At 35.3% G+C, this 25,005-nt stretch overlaps 2 protein-coding genes across 3 annotated transcripts in view; both read left to right on the top strand.

Annotated features, from left to right (window-relative positions):
* The first annotated feature begins 1,082 nt into the window (after positions 1–1,082).
* Positions 1,083–25,005, top strand: part of Pde1c (Phosphodiesterase 1c) — a 474,080-nt gene continuing 450,157 nt past the window's right edge. For both annotated transcript variants that reach the window (XM_089727139.1, XM_089727137.1), the window contains exon 1: positions 1,083–1,452. In XM_089727139.1, coding sequence (XP_089583265.1) covers positions 1,428–1,452 — 25 coding nt within the window. In that variant the 5' untranslated portion in view covers positions 1,083–1,427. The remainder of the gene's footprint in view (positions 1,453–25,005) is intronic.
* Positions 21,156–22,255, top strand: LOC114248118 (larval/pupal rigid cuticle protein 66-like). The gene is made up of 2 exons (XM_028181243.2): positions 21,156–21,300; positions 21,845–22,255. Exons 1-2 carry the CDS (start codon positions 21,289–21,291, stop codon positions 22,208–22,210), a joined length of 378 nt encoding a protein of 125 aa, XP_028037044.2. The 5' UTR covers positions 21,156–21,288; the 3' UTR covers positions 22,211–22,255.

Below are 25,005 nucleotides of genomic sequence, written 5' to 3'. Positions count from 1 at the left end.
CATTCATCATCATTCATTAATTCATCACTATCATCATCATTGAGTTCGAGATGCCTTATATCGGCCTCAGTATTCCGACATCGCCCTACCGATGTTTTAGCATTCTTCCTTATTTATTAGTATCGAAGTAAGCTGTTCACGCCATCATTTTACCTACATCAAGACAGTTGAAATTGCTTACAAAAATAGTTTAATCTCAATACTACATAGCACAGCCCAAAATTATTTTAAATTATTCCATGTCAAATTATATTTTACAAAAATAAGCTTTCAAAGAAAAACAAAGTAACAAACATTGATCTTGACAGATATTGCATTTTTTTTAGTTAATAATTATTTTACAGGATCGTCAGATAAATTGTAATTGTGTTAAGATGTATTTCTCAGGTATATTTATATGGACATGAGAGAGGATATTACACTTCTCCCAGTAGAGAGAAGTACGTAGAAAAATACGGCGGAGATATTTCAATAAGATGATGAAATAGAAGTCGGAGATTACTGCTTTAATCATATCCTGGATTAAATGATCTCCTGAGATTAATATCTCAAGAGAATATTCTCAAGAGATCATTTAATCCATGATATGATTTTAATTCACAAAGATACTGCTTCAAAGCAGCCATGTAGTACAATATTTCATTTAGGAAATATTATAATTTTATAATAAACCTGCTACTACTTTGTGGTATTAATAGTGCAAATGAACCGATAGCAAAATATCTCAGATATTCAAGAAAATTTATTGAAAGAAGGAGTTTTTCAAGTATCGAACTTCAGCAAAGTTCTACATTAAATGCACGCTAGTGTGCGTCTAACTCCGAATACAACTTTTCAGACTGCTTGACGTTTCCCAATTTAGCGTTATTCCGTCTCTATCGCACTTCAGTCACAGTGGTATTTTTATCTCGGTCTCGCCTTGTGCTTTTTCCAGCTTTCCCTATCGGGGAGCATGCGCCGTGCGTCCCGACGCACATGTTCGTGTATCTCCGTTGCGATATGCTCGCCTAGTACCGGGCGCGCCTAGGGCGGCCGCGTCGCGCCGCCACCGCCGCCCAAACGCGCGGCCGCCCAAGCTTTCTCTTAGCCCAGAAGCGAACTCGACCGCTTGCGATACGGTCCGCTCCTTGGCTCTTCGGGAAACATTGCGAACGCGAATGAGTTTCGCGCCGATGAGTTTACGACTTTAATGATATGTTTTAGCCCTTCCTCTTCGGATAATTTCCATAAATCCCTGGAGCCCTCCTCCTCACTTCCCAGCTTTAATCCCTATTTATGAAATAATTTATCCGCTGTCAAAGTTTGGTTTAAGTTTGTAATTTATCGGAGTTTGGACGCAGGTGTTTAATAGTGGCGAGTGTTTGTGTCACAGGTCTTCTGCGACGCTGATGCTCTTCGACTGAACTGCTGTTGAACAAGATTAGAAGATGAGGAGATATACAGGATTACCAGGTATGTGGTCGTTCTATAATTCTATGCTCGATAGTAACTTTTACTTTCTTTTGCAGCCGCATCTTAAATTTGAAGACAGATTCGATTTAATACAATATTTTTTGTTGAATTCAAATAAGTGAGCTATTTTTGAAGTAAAACTATTCACAGGTACATTCTTCAATTTTATATCGTTACTCCACAAATGATTATAACTCAAAAAAGCGGTTAACATAAATGACAAGCAATTTAGTAATACAAAAATTATCTTTCTTTGCTTATAGCAACACTGGATATACTCCCTGAAACTATGACAATAGCCTCATACTAGATAATTCAGAAGCTATCAATTGTTAGGAAATTAACTTTAACTCACCTTGTCAAGGACTAAGCAATAATTTGAAAACTAAATGAACTTAAATAGAGCATTTCCGAATGCTTAAGGAGAAATATTTTTAAGAATCGAATAGGTAAGATTCTTAAATATTTTTTTACAGCTTTAGACTTTCTTGCGTTTTACGAAAGTTTACAATTAATGTTTAGATTTGTTGAAACATTTTGAAGAAGACACTAAGTTCAGTACAAAAGAATTAAAACCAAAATGTTACGTACATTTTAATTTTAATTATTTTAGTGGTCGACATTAAAATATTGTGGTCATCGATGAGCACGAAAACTGTTACAACAAGCATAAGGCTCACGTGATGGTGAGTGGTTACCGTCGCTCATGATCGTCAGCAATGCCAGGGGCAGAGCCATGCCGCTGCCTACCGTTAGGTACTCTCCTCAAGCCTCGTTTGAAGAAGGACATGTTATAGCGCTCGGGAAACACAGTAGAAGAATGCTCATTCCACAGCCGGACAGTAGTACGTGGCAAAAATATATCTGGAAACGCACCGTGATAGAACGCAGAGGTAGTATTAATTACATTTCAGATTAGATAGTACAGAAACTGTCATAAAGCAGGCAAGTAATAAGTGTAGAGCAAAGACGTTACGTACGCTATTTTTATTTATTTATTTATAACTTTATATACTAGACAGTATATAGGAGAACTTAATGCCATAGGCATTCTCTGACAGTCTACCTTAGGGGGGTGCAGAGATGAACTTGGTAGGTGTACATATACATAAATATAGACATAATTTTTTACTGGTGGTAGGACCTCTTGTGAGTCCGCACGGGTAGGTACCACCGCCCCGCCTATTTCTGCCGTGAAGCAGTAATGCGTTTCGGTTTGAAGGGAGGGGCAGCCGTTGTGACTATACTGAGACCTTAGAACTATATCTCAAGGTGTGTGGCGCATTTACGTTGTAGATGTCTATGGGCTCCAGTAACCACTTTACACCAGGTGGGCTGTGAGCTAGTCCACACATCTAAGAAATAAAAAAAAAATGTACATAAATATATAAGTACATATAAAAATATATATAAATAAATAGTATCAATTAGATGACTGCGAATTCTCTGAGAAACAGAACAGAACAGAACAGCTATTTAAAGCTATTGAAGAATTTCGAAAACAATAATAATTCGTCCGTTAAAAATAAATAGTCCATTTTTGTAGATTTCTTATGTTGGTTCGTGTGTCATTTGTTTACTTAGCAGCCGAGTCGAGAACGCTTTTTTAACCTGAAAAATATCGCGTCCTTCATTACATTCCAATTATAAATTCAACGCGGTTGACGTTGCGAGCTGCACGCTATATTTTTGTTTGTTATAATTGTCCAACGGTTTTCTTCACAGAATACAATATACAAATTAAATTTCCCAATTTCTTTATTATTTACCATGTAGCACCAAGGTATTCAGTATTTATATATTTAGTAGTTTATTGAGACTTCAGCTTTAAAACTTTAGCAAGAAGGTCTAACCAGTTAAGTTGGTTTTACCCCAAAAAATGAATGGCTTCATGTAGTAAGTGCCACACAGTTTTCCTCTTTTGTCAAAAACATTAATTTGTCTACTAGCGCAAAATACGTAATATTCTTGGGCATACTTGAGGAACATCCTTTACTTGTTGTTTTATTATCACTGCATATAAAAAGCTTACGATCCACCTGACATTAAGTGGTCACCGAAGCTCATAAACAATATTGCCTTAATGCTGTCATCGACTTTGACACAAGGGGTGTTAGTCTCATATGTAGCATAACATCTTTAAACCGTAAGGCGTTACGGCTTTGCGAAAGGAAAAGGTTGGGCGGTGGTGCATATCCGTAAAAGGACTCACAAAAATTACCACTAGTAATAACGCAAACTACAATTTTTGTCAGTTTGATTTTTGTCACACCATATGATTCCTTCATAATAATAATATTGAAGTGAATTTTTGACTTTACTACGGGCTCATAAGAACTCGGATCCAGGGCCGTAAAACACTGTCAAAAAAAAAAACTTTCATAATAATAATATACGTCATTCGTGAACTTTTGTCAAGTAAATTATCAGGATAAAATTTTATCCGAAGGATTTAAGCATCAAAAAATCCGCGCATTTAGGCCGTGATGACTTGAAAAGTTTCCAATAACTTGACACGCATTTCTTCGAACGAGGATTGAGGAGAGTACTCATCGATACGCAGCGACTTGGCTGTTGCTTCTGTAATGCTCGTCTGTCGACAAGGACCATACAAAATAAATACATTGTAAGGCTCTTTTTAAAGTCGAAGCCCTTATGAGTCCGGCCTCAACAATATATCGATGTGATTTGTCAATAAATATCAGTTTAAATATCCTGGTAGATTGAAAAAAAGTATAGCATCGTATAGTTTGTTCGCGAACTGTTCACGAAACACGATTTTAAGTTTAAAACAGCCTGTTCATTAAATCGATACCTTGAATTTTTTTTCTATGAATCATATTAAAATATAGACAGACATAATATAAAATCAGAAATTAATAAAACAAAATTTCTCGAACGCAATCCCTGCCTAGTGGTACCTACTCGTGAGGACTCAAGTGGTCCTACCACCAGTAAATGGCGTGGCAATGCTATGGCTAAGTTAGAAAGTACAAAGTTTTTGTTGTCTCTATTTTATCAAATTATTGTTTTGTTACCAAAAATGTATATTAATTACGTTACATTCGTTCAAGCTTACATAAATCTATACTGACACAGCCAAAACCGAACGAAATATTGAGTCGATTAAATGTTATCACTTTATAGATACTGTAGTCGTGTTCACATCAGAAAAGCCAAACCAGAAATGTTGCCAAATATATACATATCATATAGCTGTACCCGTCCGCTTCGCTGGCCATTTAAAATTAACATTATTATTTCTCATCCCCACAAAGATTCTCATCATTATCTCGCCGCAACTGGTGTAGGGAGTCCAACACTCATATAAACATAAGCCTATCCATTAAGTACATGTATTTTCTATATTGATACCAAGTTTCAAGTCAATCGGATGCATGGTTCAGTAGTTATAACGGAGCATCCGCAAAAACAAATTGTTCGAGATGATACCGGCATCTCGTTTTTACCATCGCACCGCCCGCCACCGGAGTAGAGTTCATTCATACTACCTGGAGCCACTGCGGTCATCCACAGTGCGTTTCCAGAGGTATTTTTTGCCACGTACCATCCGGCTATGGAATGAGCTCCCCTCCACGGTGTTTCCCGAGCGCTATGACATGTCCTTCTTCAAACGAGGCTTGTGGAGAGTATTAAACGGTAGGCAGCGGCTTGGCTCTGCCCCTGGCATTGCTGAAGTCCATGGGCGACGGTGACCACTCACCATCAGGTGGGCCGTATGCTCGTCTGCCTACAAGGGCAATAAAAAAAAAAAAACACTGTAGATTCATATATTAGTATAGTTATTGCAGCTGTATATTTACTGTGTCTGAATATTGTGTACCTTTTATCAGTTTTTGCATATCGATATAACATATTTAAAACAATTTTTAAACTTTAATCTCTTGTTTTTTATTATATGTAATTATGTCATTTCGGAAAGATTTGAATGCTTTACAATTTTCTTAGCCACGGACGAGTAAAGTGTTATTCGTCGACGTTTGAATATTTTGTTAACCACCTTTTATTTTTCCCAGCATTTGTAGTCTACTAAAGAAGATTTAGGAGATTTTAAAATTATACATAGCGTAAATATTAAAAAAACAAAATGTGTGCAATTCACACGTGGTAGAAGTGAAACCTTCCAAAATTAAAATACAATTATCCTAAACGTCTTAAGTATATGTAAAATTTTGTCATTAGTAAATAATTGTAAGGTAGCGCCCTCTGTGAATTGATATTTTAATTTTACGTATAATCCTAAATTAAAATTCACTACAAGAGCTTTCATACACACGTTAGTTTTAAAAAATCTCACAGATGGCGCTGTATTAAATAGTATGTATATTTCTCTCTCATTCTTTGCTGGCTTCATCCTACACATTTTTGTATTTGTGTCTCTTACCTGTCGTTTTTTCCGTTGCATCCGGTTTGAAATCACAACGATTCTAAAGAAGTTTTCACTTCGAAAAAAAGGAACAAAGAATTTCAGTGAACTAAGCAAATCGAGTCGAAATTCAAAATTTTATAGTTCTCCTTGCAATAAAACAATTTATAGAAGGTTTAATTAAACTAGAAATGCCTAATATTCGCTAGGCTTTACAAGATTAAATATTATGTAAACGAACAAAATTAAAGCCAAGCGCCGAAAATTAATTGGTTTTCCGAACAATGGTTTTCTTGGGGGCTTAAGTAGAATCAAACATCGATATTAGAATGTTATTGGAGGCTCAAATTAATAACGCCTTAGGTAATTTATACACTTTTTGGTTTTCATCGGAATATAAGCACAGAAATAACTGGAAATTAATGGCAGCCGCTTTTTTGAAGTGAAACTTCTTTAGCTGAGCGCATCAGTGTAAAATTTTTACAGATGTAACGTCACGCAAGTATGCAACGGAAGTGTCGAAAAAGAGAGAGAGAGCGATCGAGACCGATTGAGAGAGAGTAAGACAGGGCGAACGTAGCATGAAGCAACTAGCCATGGAGTGAGAGTAGGGAGCAAGCAAGTGAGAAATATCGAGAGGAAAAGTGAGACAGAATGCTCAGTTTCTACATACTTTAAAACATACGTATAAAGTATTTTATTTTTAATACAGCGCCATCTGTGAGATGTTTTAATACTAACGTGTGTATGAAACCTCTTGTAGCGAATTTTAATTTAGGATAAACGTGAAGTTAAAATATCAATTCACAGAGGGCGCTACCTCATACTATAAAAGGTGATTTACAATTATTTACTAATGACAAAATTTTACTAATAATATACTTAGACATTTAGGTTAATTGTATTTTAATTTTTGAAGGTTTCACTTCTAACAAGTGTGAATTGCACACATGTTATTTTCTTTATAGCTTAGATGGGTGGATGTGCTCACGGCTCACCTAGTGTTTAGTGGTAATTAGAGCCCATATATTATTACAACGTAAATTCCGCCACCCACCTCGAGATATGAGGTGTAAGGTCTCAGTTTTTTACAGTATAACGGCTGCCCCAACCTTCAAAGCAAAACGCATTTCTGTTTCCGTGCGGACTCACAAGACGTGCTACCATTGTAATTACACAAATTATAACTGCGGGTTTTGGTTTTTATTAAACTATGTTATTCTTTCACTGTGGAAGTCAATTGTGAGTAATTGTTAAGTACGTATTTCATTATAAAAATTGGGAACCACTTGCGAGATTCGAACACCGTTACATCACTCGACATGTATGCACCGGGCGTCTTATCCCTTAGGCCACAATGACTTCAAACTTCTTCAGACTACGACTTCAAACAAACGACTTTTCTTTGTAGAAAAGAATATGTAGTTCATAATACATCATAATATCAAATCAAAGCTACAGAACGAAAATATACAATTATCGTCCGATAGAAAAGAATTCACACATTCTACCATAGATGTAAACAGCAGAACAATACGTGAATTATTATAAATATTTATTATAAAAAATTGATATAGAGACTTATATTCGATTAGAATTTCTCACTACAATTCTTCTATCTACCTAATAACTATGACGCAATATTATTTACTGTTATAATCATGATATTCTTATGATAGATAATTTTAAAGTTAAAATGAATTACAATGTCTTTATCCATTATGAAATATTCATTCTTTAGTCTTGAAATATACCGGTCTAGATATTACGAGGTCTGAAAATAACAAAACATGTCAGTAATTTATCTTGATGACGTCAAATATTAATCGATAATTTAAACATACTTAAAAGGTACTTAAGATATCACATTATGAAGTCAGTAAAAGTTCCGAAGCTTTCATAGAACTTAACGTAAGTGTGTCTTGGTTCTAAACGAAGATGGAAACGTCTTGTTCATTTCGCTTCATAATAATTACTTTCGTTGCTCTTAGTGTGCAATATTGTGACCCGATTTCGACCTATATTCTCTTTGTCTTTTAAAGCAATTGAGAATGAAAAGTGTGTTTAATATTTCGTGCCCAATCTTAAGGTTATCGAATATTAAATAGGTTTCGCATTTCAGATTACTACGTCAAAGGAAATGGCATTCAAAATGATATATTTTCTGCAGATAGAAATAAAATAATGGAGGGTTTTTTTTGCCAAATGTGATAAGAATGATGTGCTAGAACTATTAGTATTAAGTACGATAGCCCCTAGAGGGACATCTTAATACTCCTCTATCTCACATCTATCACAGGATCTTCAACCGAAGTAACTTGTACCTTCATAACAAGGCAACACTCTACAAAACTTGCATTCGTTCCTTCTGTCATGATATGTGAAAGTGTAATGTTCGCTCACGCGGCCCGTACATATATCAACTCTACACACTACACACTCTACACATAAAAAATTACCTTAAAAAGATTCCAAAATATGTAGCATTTCTGTATTAATATGCTACGAGTGATAAACAGAAGATGTCAACATTTGAGAACTACTTTTCGTACAACATATAAGATTTAGAAGCATATTTCGTTCAAGCTGTGTCCGGTTGGAAGGTCTGCTTAGAATGCGATTATAAGCGCGTTATTCCAATATAAGAATTTCGAAAGAACTTTTTAATTATATCTATCTATATATATAAAAATGAATTGCTGTTCGTTAGTCTCGCTAAAGCTCGAGAACGGCTGGACCGATTTGGCTAATTTTGATCTTGAGTTATTTGTGGAAGTCCAGAGAAGGTTTAAAAGGTAGATAAATATGAAAATGCTCGGAATTAAATAAAAATAACAATTTTGTTTTCCCTTTGATGTGTACCCCCTCGGACGGATTTCTTTTGTTTGTTTTAAGTTTATTTTATACAAAAGTTTAGGTCTTTTATATATCGATTGAGGCACTACGAATTCTGCCGGGTTTGCTAGTTTTAAATAAATGTACAACTTACTTTTTTAGATAATTTCGCGAACATTGTCCAATTTTCACTTACATGAATTCAATCATCGGGTTTTTACTGGAAATCGATAAAAGAACTGTACCGTTATCATTAATCTCGTTTCAGATGTCCGCCTGGTTTTTGTCCATCGTCGTTTCAACATTTCTCTTTTGATCTATATCACGTGCTCATACAATATTACTGTCTGCGTTTTAAGGATTCGAACGAACCTATTCGAAGTAACCATTGCTTATGTAGTATAGAACTATTGACTATGGTGTTAAATGTTTTTCTTTAAAAGTCAAGCACGTGATTTCATTTTTTTTAATTTAGATTGAATGTAAAGATCTCAAAATCACGATTGACGTTTGGTGTCTGTGTCAAATTTTGGATCTAAGGTTTTTGTACTATCAGTTGAGCAGTTTTAAGGATTCGAACGAACCTATTCGAAGTAACCATTGTTTAGGTAATATAAAACTATTGACTATGGTATTAAATGTTTTTTTTTTAAAGTCAAGCATGTGATTTCATTTTTTTTTTAATTTAGATTGAATGTAAAGATCTCAAAATCACGATTGACGTTTGGTGTCTGTGTCAAATTATGGATCAAAGTTTTTGTACTACCAATTGAGCAGACGAAGCATACGGCCAACTAAATTACGGGGCGGTTGAGGGAATTTGTGGACTTCAACGTAAATATTGGAACTCGAAACTCACATAAACCTCACTTGGTGTTAAATCTTCATCGGAGCCCATAGACATCCCAACATTAGTCTCGCTAACTACCTTGAGATACGAGGTTGAAGTCTTTATCGTATTTTATAACGACTGCTTTAACTACAAATAGCAATGCCTGACTGCTTCGCTCCAAAAATAGGACGAGAGCATCGATATGTCCAATATTGCAGTAGTATTGCAGATAGTAGTTTCAGAAGGCAGTGATTCTATATCTGCTAAAGAGAAGAATATATATTTTACATAGAAGATATGGGACCACTGGATGTGGAATCAATAGATTACAACAAAGAATAGATTATTACCACACGTCTAAGGTATGTTACGGAATATTTAATGGAGCATTTAGTTTACTCAAAATATATTTTATGAAATATTCACGAATAACACAGGTAGGTATGTGGGGGCTTTTCAGTCAAAGTCAGCCGAGCGGAAAACACGAATATATTCCCGATAAATTCAGGAAAATCGCTAAGGATGCCTTCGTCATTCCTCCATTCTGATTCAAAAACGATTCAACAAGTTTCGTATAAAAAAACACAATCGCTTTACTAATATTGCAGACTGATGTCACAAATGGAAAGTTCCAATATCTTGATAATTTCTGCTCGAATATTAAACAAATGTATCTACAAATATTAAACAAAAGCAATGTATCTCAGGCTACATCTTCCTGTCATCCTTAGATCGCAGCAGCTTCCTTTCCTCATTTTCAAATGAGTCACCCTACTTTTTAAGCGTGTGGACTTACATAACCCCCTACCACCAGTATATTACTTACTATTTTTACTGGTAATAGAACCTCTTGTGAGTCCGCGCAGGTAGGTACCACCACCCTGCCTACTTCTGTCGTGAAGCAGTAATACGTTTCGGTTTGAAGGGTAGGGCAGCCGTTGTAACTATACTTGAGACCTTAGTACTTATATTTCAAGGTGGGTGGCGCATTTACGTTGTAGATATCTATGGGTTCCAGTAACCACCTAACACCAGGTGGGCTGTGAGCTCGTCCACCCGTCTAAGCAATAAAAAAAAAAAAATAAGCCAATTACAATTTCTACGGGTTTGATTTATATTACTTGTTGTTTTTCCATCGCCTCAAAATTTGTTCGTGAGCATGTGTTTTAATTCGAATTATGGTATAGTCGCATTCTTATATGCGAGAGCGACGGGTGGCTTATCCTTTAGGTGATTATCTCTTCCACAGCTCTTTCCTTACCCCAATTATAAGGAATAGTGGTTTACAAATTAAAAAACTAAGTGGGCATTAAGTACATTGGTGGGTATGAGAAAAAAATCCCGGCCAAGAACAACTTAAATATGTTTCAAGTCAACGTGGAAAAGCAAAGATCTGTTTGTATCATTTTCCTATAACCTATCTTTAGTTTGTACCAAACAGCGTAATAATGTAAAGAACTAAGGGGAGCTGTCGGGGCAGCACCTTTGTGTTTTCGAAGTGATAAAAGTCCATTTGTACCTGAAAATGGATACTGTCGATGAGATCATTAGAACACGCGAAAATCTCAAACGGAGACTTTATGAAGAAGCAATTCAATTTCTCAAGCTCACTAACATAAGGATAAAACTTGCCACATCAGCTTAAAACCAGATGAACTCATATCAAGCAATACCATTGTGCCGGTATTGAAATCCACAACAAAGAGATAGAATCGTATCGCAGCTTTAGGTATTAGTGGATTGGGATTATTATCTAACTTTAGTTTTGCCGTGAAGCAGTCATGAATTCTGGTTGTATAAAACCGAGAGTTTTATCGCCACCCATATTACGAGGTCTATAACATTCGCTTTGATAATCGTCTCCACTAGCACTTTCCCTATGTCTCTTAGTAATACCATTTGCTTACTGTGTAATAATATCGTCATCAAATTTCTGCCTAATTTTTAACTCCTCTTTTACCATCGGTGGGAAAGACGGAAACTTAGTAGAGTCGTCATTCTAAAACTGAGCTAATCCCAACCAAATCCAAAAAAAATGTAAAGAAAGTTATTCATTTTTATCTTCTGTATTTCACAACAGATCCTATCGCGAGTAAAGAAAATGAATGATCCGGCGGAGAGAAGTAAATGTATTTCATCAGCTGTTCATAAAATGTTCACTTCATTTTTCAAAGTCATCTATGAAGTTCAATTGACCGTGATTAATGTTTGGCGCAATATACCTATGCTATTCATTGGCACCTATAGTATTTGGCTATAAAAAAAATAATAAACATAAGGCGATTTTATCAATTGGTTTCGAAGCCACCAGTTTACTAGGTTTCTGTGTAAATACTCTCCATCAAGGGAATTTGCGATCTGTACAACTGAATATAAATATTAACTCATCGTCTTCAAAGACCACGATAAATTTTCTGTTTTTCTTTCTTATTTCGTTTGGTTTAACGTCATTTCGTTGCGAAGTTGTAATTGAATACAGACGTATGGTCCTTAACTTGGATCGTTGAGGAAACATTGATACATTTCACTTTTTAATGTGAATTATTACTGACATTAGATTTTAATAAGGATGGTAAATAACTTGTATTATTCACTAGACCTATATTCCGATTCTGGGGCAGCTACCAATTATTTTAAGTAACTGTGTACTATTGACAGCTCGTACAAACTAACAAAAATCGATATAGACGTTCATAGTAGCTTTTGAATCGTCACGACTTTAGTACCGATTCGAAATTTAGTATCACTATTAATAAAAATCATCAGGAAACCTAGGGCTTGTTCTTTTCTAAATTTCTGTACGTAAATCATACAAGCACAACAAAACACTATTTAATTTTTTCATTTAATTAGATTTTCAATTTCGATGACTTGATTTGGTGTGCAAATAGTGTTACAAAATCTAAAAAAGACGTGTGGCACTCGGGGACTGCCGCGGTAAAGCTATTGCAAAGCATTTTTATCAACTTATGCAATTACAATTAGACAATAATAATTTAATATTAAAACAATAATAAAAATAAGACCACGCTATATTTATGAACATTAACAAAAGCAAGAAATTAACTGTCCCTTTCACACTCATAAGCTAGACCGCGTGAGAGAGAGATGGGCAGAATTTTCATGATGCTCATGCAGTGCGACGTCACCCCGCGCGTTTATTCACAAACACTACACCAGCGCAACGTGTGAATGTGTTGAACCCGAGCTACATAGTAGGCGTAATGGGGGTGTCAGGTTATTTTCGTTACGGAATTTCTTGATTCAGTCGCCGCGCTCAAGGCCCGCGATAGAAGCTATGTGATAGCTTAAAAAACATCGCGGAAATTATTCGAAGAAACCGAATCTTTTTCAATCACTTCAGCATTTTAAACTATACCTACATAAGATCAATTGAACCACTATAAGACAACTTTGGAATACTGTCGCTACTATGTCTGAGGCACTTTATAGTGTTTTAGGTCGTAACGTTGTATACGTTTACTACTTTAGAGCACATCTTGTAGGAAGCAACTTTGTTAAGTTATTAGAGCCGTTATTATAACGGGATGTAGTCAGGCAAGCAGGGCCCAAGCCAGTGGATCTTAATGAAATGAAATCTGCTGTTACATCCGTTTAGTTATTTATTTGAAACTAGCTGACCCGGCAGCCTTCGTAGTGTCTTAATCGATAAATAAAAGACCTAAACTTTTGTATAAAATACAACAAAACAGCAATTCATTTTTATATATATAGAAGATAGATTGTCCATCACAAACGTGTTTAGAGCTTTACCAGCATTAAGTGCCGCAAATATATTTAAGGTTTATGTGTGCCTTATAAATTCTCATTCTTCATTAATTCTTCTTATAAATTCGCCTATAGGGAAAATTCAAAGTTATAATATAAAGTAGTTAGTGTTATTTTTGTCTCAATAAAAATGTATTAAGTACTGTTAGGTGCTATCTATTAAATAGAATTAGGGGCTTGGGATGACTAAGCGATATTCAATGTCTTCCTAACAAAGTGTGTGCACTGTGGTGAACATACTTTAGTGATACAGGCACGCGATCATGGTCTCTTTACAGTTGTCCTTAGAAATGTTCAAATTCACAATAAAAAAAGATGTGTGGTGTCGTGGGATACGGAATAGGAACGAAGCTCCTTATTATAAAAATATTAATTTTAAGTTCTATTCGAGGTGTAAAGAAAATAATTATTCGGGTATAATTTTTTTACTGATAAATAAAATACTACTTTACAAAGCTATCAACTTTATTTTATTCACAATGATTTATAGAAAATGTATAATAAAAACATGTTATTTTTTGTACGTTATGACTAAGTTAAGTCGTACACTGTGCGAATTACTAATAAAAATCTTACGTTACGGACGTTTTTTCCCGGTTAGGGTACCCCTCCGCATCGTCCCATAAGGATCTTCGTTCCAAAAACCACTTACACATCATTTGATTATGACGTCAAATGTTTTTTTTAACTGATACCCTTATTTAGGATTAAGGCTAAATAAAAAAAGATATTATTCTGGAATTCTACATTTATTTACAATAGCTCTAGTTGCTTTGCTTACCGGAGCTTCTTTTAACGAGTTGTCTGCGAGTGAAATAATTATTCCGACACCAAGACATAAACGATTGGCGTACAATACAATTAATCATAAAATATAAATGTAGCTAGCTCTGTTTCATTTGATTTAGCTTGCCACAAAATAATATGATTGCCCCTTTGATTGAAGTGCATGGTATTATTCCAAATTTGGAGAAGGTACCCAGGGGATGGAAAGTGCTAATTTTCAATAAGAGAGGAAGTGGTATAATATAAGTTTTTAAAAATAATCATTATTTTATTATGTATCTTTGAATGATGTGTGTCAAACTTTGGAGCACTTTTTTTTAGTCGGTTACACATTCTAAGAATTGGTTATTAAGGTTAAAACTGTAAATTAAAAAAAATGCCTGTTATAAAGTAGTAAAAAAAATTGCTATTAATAGTTGTTAATACTCAGTGACGTGAAGCGAAAAAACTTATTTTTAGACACATTATGTATTGTTTCTACAATTGTTTTTCATTATTATTATTTTTTTTATTGCTTAGATGTGTGGACGTGCTCACAGCCCACCTGGTATTAAGTGGTTACTGGTGCCCATAGACAACTACAACGTCAATGCGCCACACCCCTTGAGATATATAAGTTCTAAGGTCTCAGTATAGTTACAACGGCTGCCCCACCCTGCAAACCGAAACGCGTTATTGCTTCACGGCAGAAATGGGCGGAGCGGTGGTACCTACCGGTGCGGACTCACAAGAGGTCCTACCACCAGTAATTACGCAAATTATAATTTTAAGGGTATGATTTTTATTACACGACCACATTCCTTCACCGTGGAAGTCAATCGTGAACATTTGTTAAGTACGTATTTCATTAGAAAAATTGGTACCCGCCTGCGTGATTCAAACACCGGTGCATCGCTAGATACGAATGCACCGGACGTTTTATCCGTTAGGCCACGACGACTACATGCCAATATAAAGTCAAATTTCAGCGGTTGAAGTCATAATTACATTTTTTTCTAGTTTTCTCTAGACTTTGCTTGATCTGAAATCGTTTTATTACACCATTTTATCACTTCATTTATGCGATAAACATGAATGAATTTAACGGGTTGTAAAATTTGACGAAGCGTTTGACCGAATTATGGCTACGCAAAATTTTGGCGTATTTAATGAGCCAATAATGGACGAGTTGTCGTAAATTTTATTAGCATTTACTTATGGTCGTTTGGTTTTAGTTTTACGTAATCACCATCCGAATTTTATAGTTTTAGTTATGGTACATTAAGGCGTGAATATCTTGCGGTTTTTTTTTTTTTTTGTACTAGAAAGTTCGCGTCCTCAGAAACGCTAGATATTGCATTAAGATTTTTCGGAAATCGCTTTCGGAATTCGAAATTCGGAATTCGCTACATCCACTGTATCTTTTTTTTTATTGCTTAGATGGGTGGACGAGCTCACAGCCCACCTGGTGTTAAGTGGTTACTGGAACCCATATTCATCTAAAGCGTAAATCCGCCACACACCTTGAGATATAAGTTCTAAGGTCTCAGTATACTTACAACGGCTGCCCCACCCTTCAAACCGAAACGCATTACTGCTTCACGTAAAAAATAATTTTAACGTGTACTTATGAAACACAAAATTGTAATAACTAAATTATAATCAATAATTATACCAAATTTTAAAATATCATTTATTTATAAAAATCCTAAAAAATGTAGTCCAAAAAAAGAATTGCTCAATCAAATTTACACTAGATTATAATTTCGTCGAAATACACTTTTTGTTTTGTTTCTTTCCTGAATTTAAAACTAAATAGTGAAAGCTGTAATAATGGAACTATAGAGACTAATGTCGCACAGGATGAAGAGTAGCAGCCCACAGTCATCTAGGTGTACACGTTCACTTATCCTTGAATTTCACTACACTGGGCACCACAGAATACCAATGAAATCAAGGATTTTTATCTCAATCGATTTTATCATTAAAGTCCAAAATCAAGCCTTGATATTCGCAAACTATTTATTTGTAAACTAGCTGACCCGGCAGACTTCGTAGTGCCTCAATCGATAAATAAAAGACCTAAACTTTTATATAGAATAAACTTAAAACAAACAAAAGGAATCCGTCCGACGGGGGACACGTCAAAGGGAAAACAAAATTGTTATTTTTATTTAATTCCGAGAATTTTCATATTTTTATACCTTTTAAACCTTCTCTGGACTTCCACAAATAATTCAAGACCAAAATTAGCCAAATCGGTCAAGCCGTTTTCATGTTATGTCGTGACAACGGAAAACGGGTTTCATTTTTATATATATAGATTTGTTATCTTCGTCCAAGCGTCCGAGAAATAGCCGTTATTTTAATACAAATGAAATTTTGGCCTCTTGTCTCTGATCAACAGAATTCAGACGCAGACCCCTAGACCTCCGATAACCCTTCAATATGATCACACCGATGACTTCTTTGCAATAATGCGGAAGAGAAGTGCATCGTTATTGCGTCGAGACCGTGACAGTGGCAACAGTCTTTTGAGAATCATATCGAGCAAGATCGAGGGACTGCTGATCAATAGCCTTTGCAGTAGGCACTTGGAAGGAGAAAAAAAAAATGTAATGGTATAAAATGTATATAATGATAGTTATGTGTTAGATTTTTTAAGTCACTAACATAGATTATAAGCAATTATTACTAACAAAATGTTATGATTAAAAAAAAAAAAGAAAACTGAAATAAAGTATTAATAATCATAATAATAATATTAGGTAATCTGAAAGCCCGTTCATCTACATTTACAAAAAGAGTAGTAAGTTTTACTTTTCCATGTCATTGAAATGTCAAGGCTTATAATAATTATAAATATGGACTGATCTTTCGTGCGTTTAATACTTTAATCATTATTGCGACGTTAATTTCTGTATGATCCGCTCGAAATCGTAAGTAATAAATAATAATTCAACAATTATATTACAAGGAAGTAAATGACGTTTTTATAGTAATATTTTATGTAGCCAGACGTTTTTATAGTCCTGCCGCATGTTCGAAGCAATAGTGTAAGAGGTTCAACTTGTCGTGACAAAAACTGTAACAATAATAATTACGTTTCGTGTTTTTGTGGTACAATTTAGAGGCGGTCATTTCTAAGTTTCATTGGAGGTATTTATTTATTGAAGACTAGCTGAGTCCCAAGATGTTACCCGCGGTTATTGTCGTACCGCGGGTGACGCCGCGGGGCGAAGCTAGTCTAAAAAAACGTGCCCTAAGTTACTCCTTATATCTTCAGTTACCTATCAGTGAAAGTCCCGTCAAAATCGGTCAAGCCATTCCAGAGATTAGCTGACATCTGCCGGCCGACAGACAGACAGACAAAATTAAAAAATATATGTTATTTTGGTGTATATGTGTTGTGTATACATACTTACGAATTAACTAAAAAGTGGTTATTTTATTATTATAAACAGACACTCCAATTTTATTTATTTGTATGTATATATAGCATAAATGGTCTTTACCACTATTGATCTTTAATGTTCACGGACATAATGATTTACATATGTATTTTCTGTATTTCACTTTTAACAAAACTTTGTCGGAACAAGGACATTATCGCCTGCCGATATAGCGATGGTTTATAAAATCGGCTATTTTCAATACCTAATTTTTTTGCTTTATACTGTATATTCTGAAGATAACACTTAATTTCTCAATACGCTCCCGTTTTTAACTTAAACTGTCAATACAGAAAGACTATAACCATCTTGTTTATAGCTTGGGCTGATGAGCTATCACTTAATTGCTAACTGTAATAGCACTTAAGAAACGAACAAACTCTATGGCATCGGTAGGTATATTGTCCATTTCCTTCACGAAAATTTACAACCAAATTTTCGGTATATTGTAAATATTTTTCCATTTGTGTAATTGTGAAATAATTTCTAATTTCAGTATGTTTGTAACGTGAAATTTGCGTTTCTATGTCAAATGTCAAGCAGCAGTGTGTTTCGGTTGGATGGTTGGGACCACAGGTATATGATTCAATTGGAAATTTGAAATCGTATCTCAGGGTGGTCTATACTCACGTTGCGTTGTCTACGGACTTTGATTAATGCTTAATACGACCACGATTGTGACCTTATTCAAAAATCCAAAAAAAGCTACAAAAACATCGGTAACAGCTTTATGAGTCCAGTATTTAAATAAAATTCAAGTTTTAACTTGGACGGCATTGGATAACGAAACGTCGAGTCATAGTTATGCTGGTCATCCACGAATAGATATTATAATCTATTTTGAATAGCAAGCTTTGTGGATATTTAGAATCAAAATCTTCATTAATTTACCTATTTTTATAACCTACTTACCTATTTTTATACCTATTACCTAAATTATGACAAGGTTTGACGCTCTTCGAAATATAAGAAGAAGATGCTTAATCTCAAGTGGCCTTTTTTTCGATAGGTATTAAATGTTCGTCCTTTTTTTTTTTTCAAAATGTTATTATTCATTTAATGAGCCAGTTAGTTTGAACTTTTAGGACTGCTGATTTAATCTTTCTATGTTCTACAGAATGTCTGTCAGTTAGTGTGTCTCTTGCTACACGTCTCCACTAACATCTTCCATTCTTGTTTATTTTTGGCAACCCTCTTCTAGTTGGGAACAGCTGTCAACTTTATCTCATCCTACCTAACCAAGCAATTTACATCATTTTGCTATTTTTCAAGTTGTATTATTTCAAAATTTTAACATAATATATTAAGGAAAAACGTGTATCTCTGCATATAGCGTCAATTGGTCATTTAGCTTTATGCGGATCTTTGCCAAAACATTTCTATCTTTGGCATACAGTCATAATAGTGACTTTCGGGCTTTGTCACGTAACTTAAACGCCCAAAGTTTGAAGCTGTTTGTGTTTGCAGCCTAAATTTGTAAACTTCGCTACCATCTTGACGGAATAACTAAACGTTAATAATTATAGTTCATTGTAGGCTTAGATGAAAACAGAGGCGATCATACCTTCACAAAAATTTAACCAATGTTAAGAGGATATTGAATTGAACTTTTTCCAGAAAACACTGCAAAATAATGGTATTTTTTAACATTTTCTATATTGATATTTATCATTTGTACAGAACTAGGTTTTTCTCATCAAAGGGATATCAAGTAGGATGTGACCCTCAAAGCATTTATCTATTCCGCTGTCATCTTACGTTGTGACGTCACGACCCAGAATGCCGCCTTTTTCAGTCACAAAACAGCGTACTTTTGATGTCACTCCAAACGATACTGTCATTCCGATTCCACCCTTTGTTTGCGGGAATTCTTTATACGTATTTAAAAACATGAAAATTGTAGATTTTCATTTGTGTTTTACGTATTTTTTAACGGTAGCTCATTCACTATGATGTGATTTGAATCTTTAAAATGTAAATAGAAAGATAAGACGGAAGTACAATGGAATACCGCTACAGGTTTTGAGATCCAAGGACGAAAACTAAATATTAATGATAATAATTAACTAAACAAATGAGAGTCAAAAAACTTTAAATTATTTCTGTCTCAAAACGGATTTAGAAATCTACCTTAAGGAAATTCAACATTTAGAAGTATAGTAATTTATTATAAGAAATTCCCAACTGTTACGACGTCAGGAGACGTTACGAGATAAGAAGTTCGCAAATTTTAAAGGGCGGATATTTTGCGCATTTTCGAAGTTGACGAATTATTCTAGTCATATAATAAATAATATATGTTTCATTATTAACTGGTTTTACTGTAGTCATTAACACTTATACAATAATCAATTAATCAATTTCAATTAACAAATGAGTAGGAAAATTAAATGAAACTTTGTAAAAAGTACTGTCATTATAAAAACAGAACTGGGGTTGACAGATCTGTCTACTCCTATCACCCCACCACAGTTTTCAGCTTACCCACAATCAAGATAGCAGCATTGATACCAAGTTGTAACTCCATTAAATTGATTTACTTTATCTGTAGCTCACAAGCCTGTTTAGCCACTTTTCTTCACTAGCTATTTTGGCTAATCGACTAACAGCGTACGCCTTTGGGAATACCAATTAACGAAAGGCATCTCTTGACTTATTAATCCGCTCATGCGTACAACTTGTAAATTCGTAAGACGCTTTATATGAAGCTGTGACATGGTACAGAATTATTTAACACTACATTCATGAATACGGGATGGAAAATTAACAGCATTTTGTCTTGACTCCTTGGGGTGGAATCCTCATGACATGACCTTCTGTATTTGAAGTGAAGAGTGAAGAGAACAGTGCATATGATATTTAGTAGTACCAGAGTCTGTGAAGTCGTCGTGGCCTAAAGGATAAGACGTCCGGTGCATTCGTATATAGCGATGCAACGGTGTTCGAATCCCGCAGGCGGGTACCAATTTTTATAATGAAATACGTACTTAGCAATTGTTCACGATTGACTTCCACGGTGAAGGAATGTCATCGTGTAATAAAAATCAAACCCGCAAAATTATAATTTGCATAATTACTGGTGGTAGGACCTCTTGTGAGTCCGCACGGGTAGGTACCACCGCCCCGACTATTTCTGCCGTGAAACTGTAATGCGTTTCGGCTTGAAGGGTTAGGCAGCCGTTGTGACTATACTTGAGACCTTAGAACTTATATCTCAAGGTGTGTGGCGGATTTACGCTGTAGATGTATGCTATAGGTTCCAGTAACCACTTAACACCAGGTGGGCTGTGAACTCGTCCACACATCTAGGCAATAAAAAAAAATAGAATAAGATATTATTTAGGTGAATCCGACTTCAAAAGACTTCACTTAGACCCTCGCAAAGTGACTCCCGTTTTTCACATCGCGATATTTATGCTAACCAAGCTACAATGTGTACCTTGTGTTTGTCCCCTCACATACAAAGATACTTACATAATTCAAATGAAGTTTTAAGCATCAGAAGATATAAGCCGCTTTCCAACAGTCCAATGCATATTCGCACGACATCAAAATGTCATATTTTAATTATGTTTTTATTTTCAAGGTTTGTAAATTATATGTTAGCTGGTTTAATTGCAAGTAAGTTTTTGATATTTAAATAACAAGTTGTATGAGTACATTTCCTTGTATTGAATATGGATATTTTATTCGGGCGGGGTTTGTATAAAAGGAGATAATGGGTTATTCGAATCACCACAAGTCACATTGACATAGTCGCGACAATAACTAGAAAAATGTTCGTGAAGGTAAATTAAATATTGATGTTATCCTTTAGTTTTATTTAAATTTTGTTTAAACTTTTGTTTAGTTTTGTTAAAATTTAATAAGTTCATATTTTCTGATGGAACGGAACGCTTGAACCCCAAGCCGGTAGCAACTGTTACTACAATCCAATCTGACTGCAAAGCGTTGAGATTCTTAGATCACGCTACAAGGATACACAATTATTAACGGATTTTTTGCAACATATTTTTTATTATTAGTATTTTTTTATTTTATTTTTTATTAGTACTTAACGGTAGACAGCGGCTTGGCTCTGCCCTTGGCATTGCTGAAGTCCATGCGCTACGGCGACCACTTACCATCTGGTGGGCCGTATGCTCGTCTGCTTACAAAGGCAATAAAAAAAATTACCAATTTTAACATGAAATTAGTAATGCCTATTGAAAAACATAATAGGCCTATTACTGTTTTTTGGTGCCCCGTAAAGCTCTCAAAATTCAACAATGAACACTTTTTCTTTTGTATTAATTTATAAGTATAATATAAATAGTCATGTTTTTCATTTAGTTCGTCGTTGTCCTTGCCTTTGTGGCCATCGCCAGCGCCGGCGATTACTCCAACTTCGCATACAGCGTCGCGGATCCTTACACTGGCGACTTCAAGAACCAGGTGGAGAGCCGACTGGGAGACAACGTGAAGGGTCAGTACTCGCTGCTGGAGTCTGACGGTACTCGCAGGACGGTCGACTACGCCGCCGGAGCTGAAGGCTTCAATGCTGTGGTCAGGAAGGACCCTGCCTTAGTCGCCGCTGCTCCTCTCATCACCGCCCCTTACGCCTACGCCGCACCCTATGGATTCCCTTACTATGCTAAATTCGGTGCTCTCCCATACAACGGCTACTTCCCTTACAACTACAAAGGAATCTTTTACTAAAACAAAATGCACCAAGACTTATAAATAAACATACGAAGGTTCACATTTTGGTTGTTTTTATTATATCACTAGCTGACCCGGCAGACTTCGTAGTGCCTCAATCGATAAATAAAAGACACATCAAGGGGACACATCGAAGGAAAAACAAAATTGTTTGTTTTTATATAATACCGAGCTTTTTTTATATTTTCTCACCTATTAAACCTTCTCTGGACTTCCACGAATAATTCAAGACCAAAATTAGCCAAATCGATCCAGCCGTTCTCGAGTTTTAGCGAGACTAACGAACAGTAATTCATTTTAATATACTTATAAGTATATATAAGTAGATATTTTCTTTCTAGCTTGACCGTTTTCGAAGCCAGTACTTGAGTATAATGACATTTTTGTATTGGGGTATCAAACGTTTATAAATGAAAAATAGAAAAACTACTAAAGTAAACAATTATTAGGTAAAATAGATACGTAGGCATTTCTGTTAAATAATCTGGTTCTCTGACATGACAGCTTACTAGGGTTGAACAAATTTTTTACACTGTATTTTGTAACACGTTGTATATATTAAAGATTCAACGTCTATCCACAATCTGCCTACAAAGAATATTGCGGTATTTTGGTCATGTTGCACGTAGAGATACCAGCAATTTGGAACGCCTTGTGGTGACCGGTAAAATAGAGGGAAAAAGGCCTAGGGGTAGAGGTCCCAAACGATGGTCGGACCAAATAGCGGAGGAACTGGGGATACCTATCAGCGACGCACTCCACCGGGCTGCAGGGCGGGATCGATGGAGACAGTTGGTTGACGAAATCGGACGGAGTCACGATCCTCAGCAGTGAGGAACCGATTGAAGAGAGAGAGAGTATATGTATGTAAATATTGGCAGATATAGCTATTGTTTGTATTTCAAAAGGCATAATTATGCAGTCTGCAATAACTCACGGCATTTATCATTCAATCAAAAATGTATGCCACTTATCAACAACGCGGAGCCGCAAGAAATTTTGGTACATTTATCAATCTAAAATCGAATAAACCTTTAGTCGAAAACACAAAAAACACCGTACATCAAACTTTTACTTGCGAATCAACGTTTTAAAATAACAATTACCTCCACGAGAAGTTAAATTAAAATCGCATATTAAAAACGCGGAGATTTTAATGAAACAATTAACATATTCATGTAGCTCGTTGGATTTTAAAATGTTTTTATCGTTCGTGCTTCGGTTGTAAAACCCAATTTGCAAATTAATTCGGTGTCGGACAACTCGTCGGGATTCGTTTTTAATAAAAGCGATGTAAATAGATGAAACCTCTGGTCACACTGCCGTACCGAATAAATAAATTTCATATAAAATATTTTGGTTTAAAATTAATATTTATCGGAATAATATTTTTCTTACGGACAGAATAACAAAAAAAATATTAACTGGCTATTTAAAGAAAAAATCAAAATTATCGATAAAGTTGATTATTGAAAACACGAATAAAACAACATTTTCAGAAAATAAAACGTAGCTAGATCGATTTATCGCCCCCGAAATCCCCTGTATACTAACTTTTATGAAAATTGTTGGAGCCGTTTCCGAAATTCAGATTATATATATACTTATATACAAAAATTGTTCGTTTAAAGATATAATATTTTAGGGAGTATAATATAATACTCCCTATTGTAGATTTACACGTATAATTAACGAACCGCAGTCAACAGGTCCAAGCTAGTCGTCTAGTAGATGGCTCATGTACAACCAGACCTCAAACGTAAATTATTAATTTTCAGGGATATGGTATCTCCGAACAAGAATCGAACGTTCCATCAGCAAGGAATAATACTCAGTCCAGGCTCTCATTGAACTCCCACGTCGAAAATACAAGAATATTTACGATACAAATAAAAATTCAATCAATCTTCCGGATTTTATTATACACATTGTTGCAGAAAAACTACACAAATATATAGAAAGTAAACCCGGCGAAGCATTATCAGCTCATAAGATACATCTAAAATTCGAAATGTATCGCTTGGATAATATTAATATTGAATTATTATAAACATCGCGAGGCATGTGCGGTCGTTCCGTCTAGAAGAAATCGACTATTTTTCACGTCGAAGGTTACAGTTTGCTTTTGGATTTTTTATTTTATTAAATCAGACTACTCGTTTTCAGTTACTACCGGGCATTGATATCATAACGTGAATGTGGTCGCCCGTCTTGTGCCATAAGTCGATTTTTTTTATTTTATTATAAAACTAGCGACCCGCCCTCGATCCGCTTCGGAAACATTAAATTTTATTATTAATAGCTGAGTCTCGTGATGTTACCCGCGGTTATTGTCGTACCGCGAGTGACGCCGCGGAACGAAGCTACTCTTAAAAAAGTACTCCTTACATCCTAAGTTACTCCTTATATCATCAGTTACCTATCAGTGAAAGTCTCGTCAAAATCAGTCCAGTCGTTCCAGAGATTAGCCGGAACAAACAGACAGACAGACAGACATACAGACAGACAAAAATTGTAAAAAATATTATTTTGGCGTATGTACCACATATATATTCATGTGCATGTAGTAAAAAGCGGTTATTTCAATATTACAAACTCAAATTTTATTTGGCAATTTTTTAAAACAGGAGTGGAGTATGAATGCTTTGCGGCAGAAGTAGGCAGGATGGCAGCACCTACCCCGGTGGGCTCACAAGCCACCCATCCACCAATAGTTACGAAAATTCCTTAACTTTTTTTACCTACACTATGACATTCTTCTATCTTGGAACTCGTTGGCGAGCACGTACGTA

This window comes from Bombyx mandarina, chromosome 04 (genome assembly GCF_030267445.1).
Source record: "Bombyx mandarina strain Sakado chromosome 04, ASM3026744v2".
Taxonomy (NCBI): Eukaryota; Metazoa; Arthropoda; class Insecta; order Lepidoptera; family Bombycidae; genus Bombyx; species Bombyx mandarina.
This window is presented reverse-complemented; position numbering and strand designations above follow the sequence as displayed.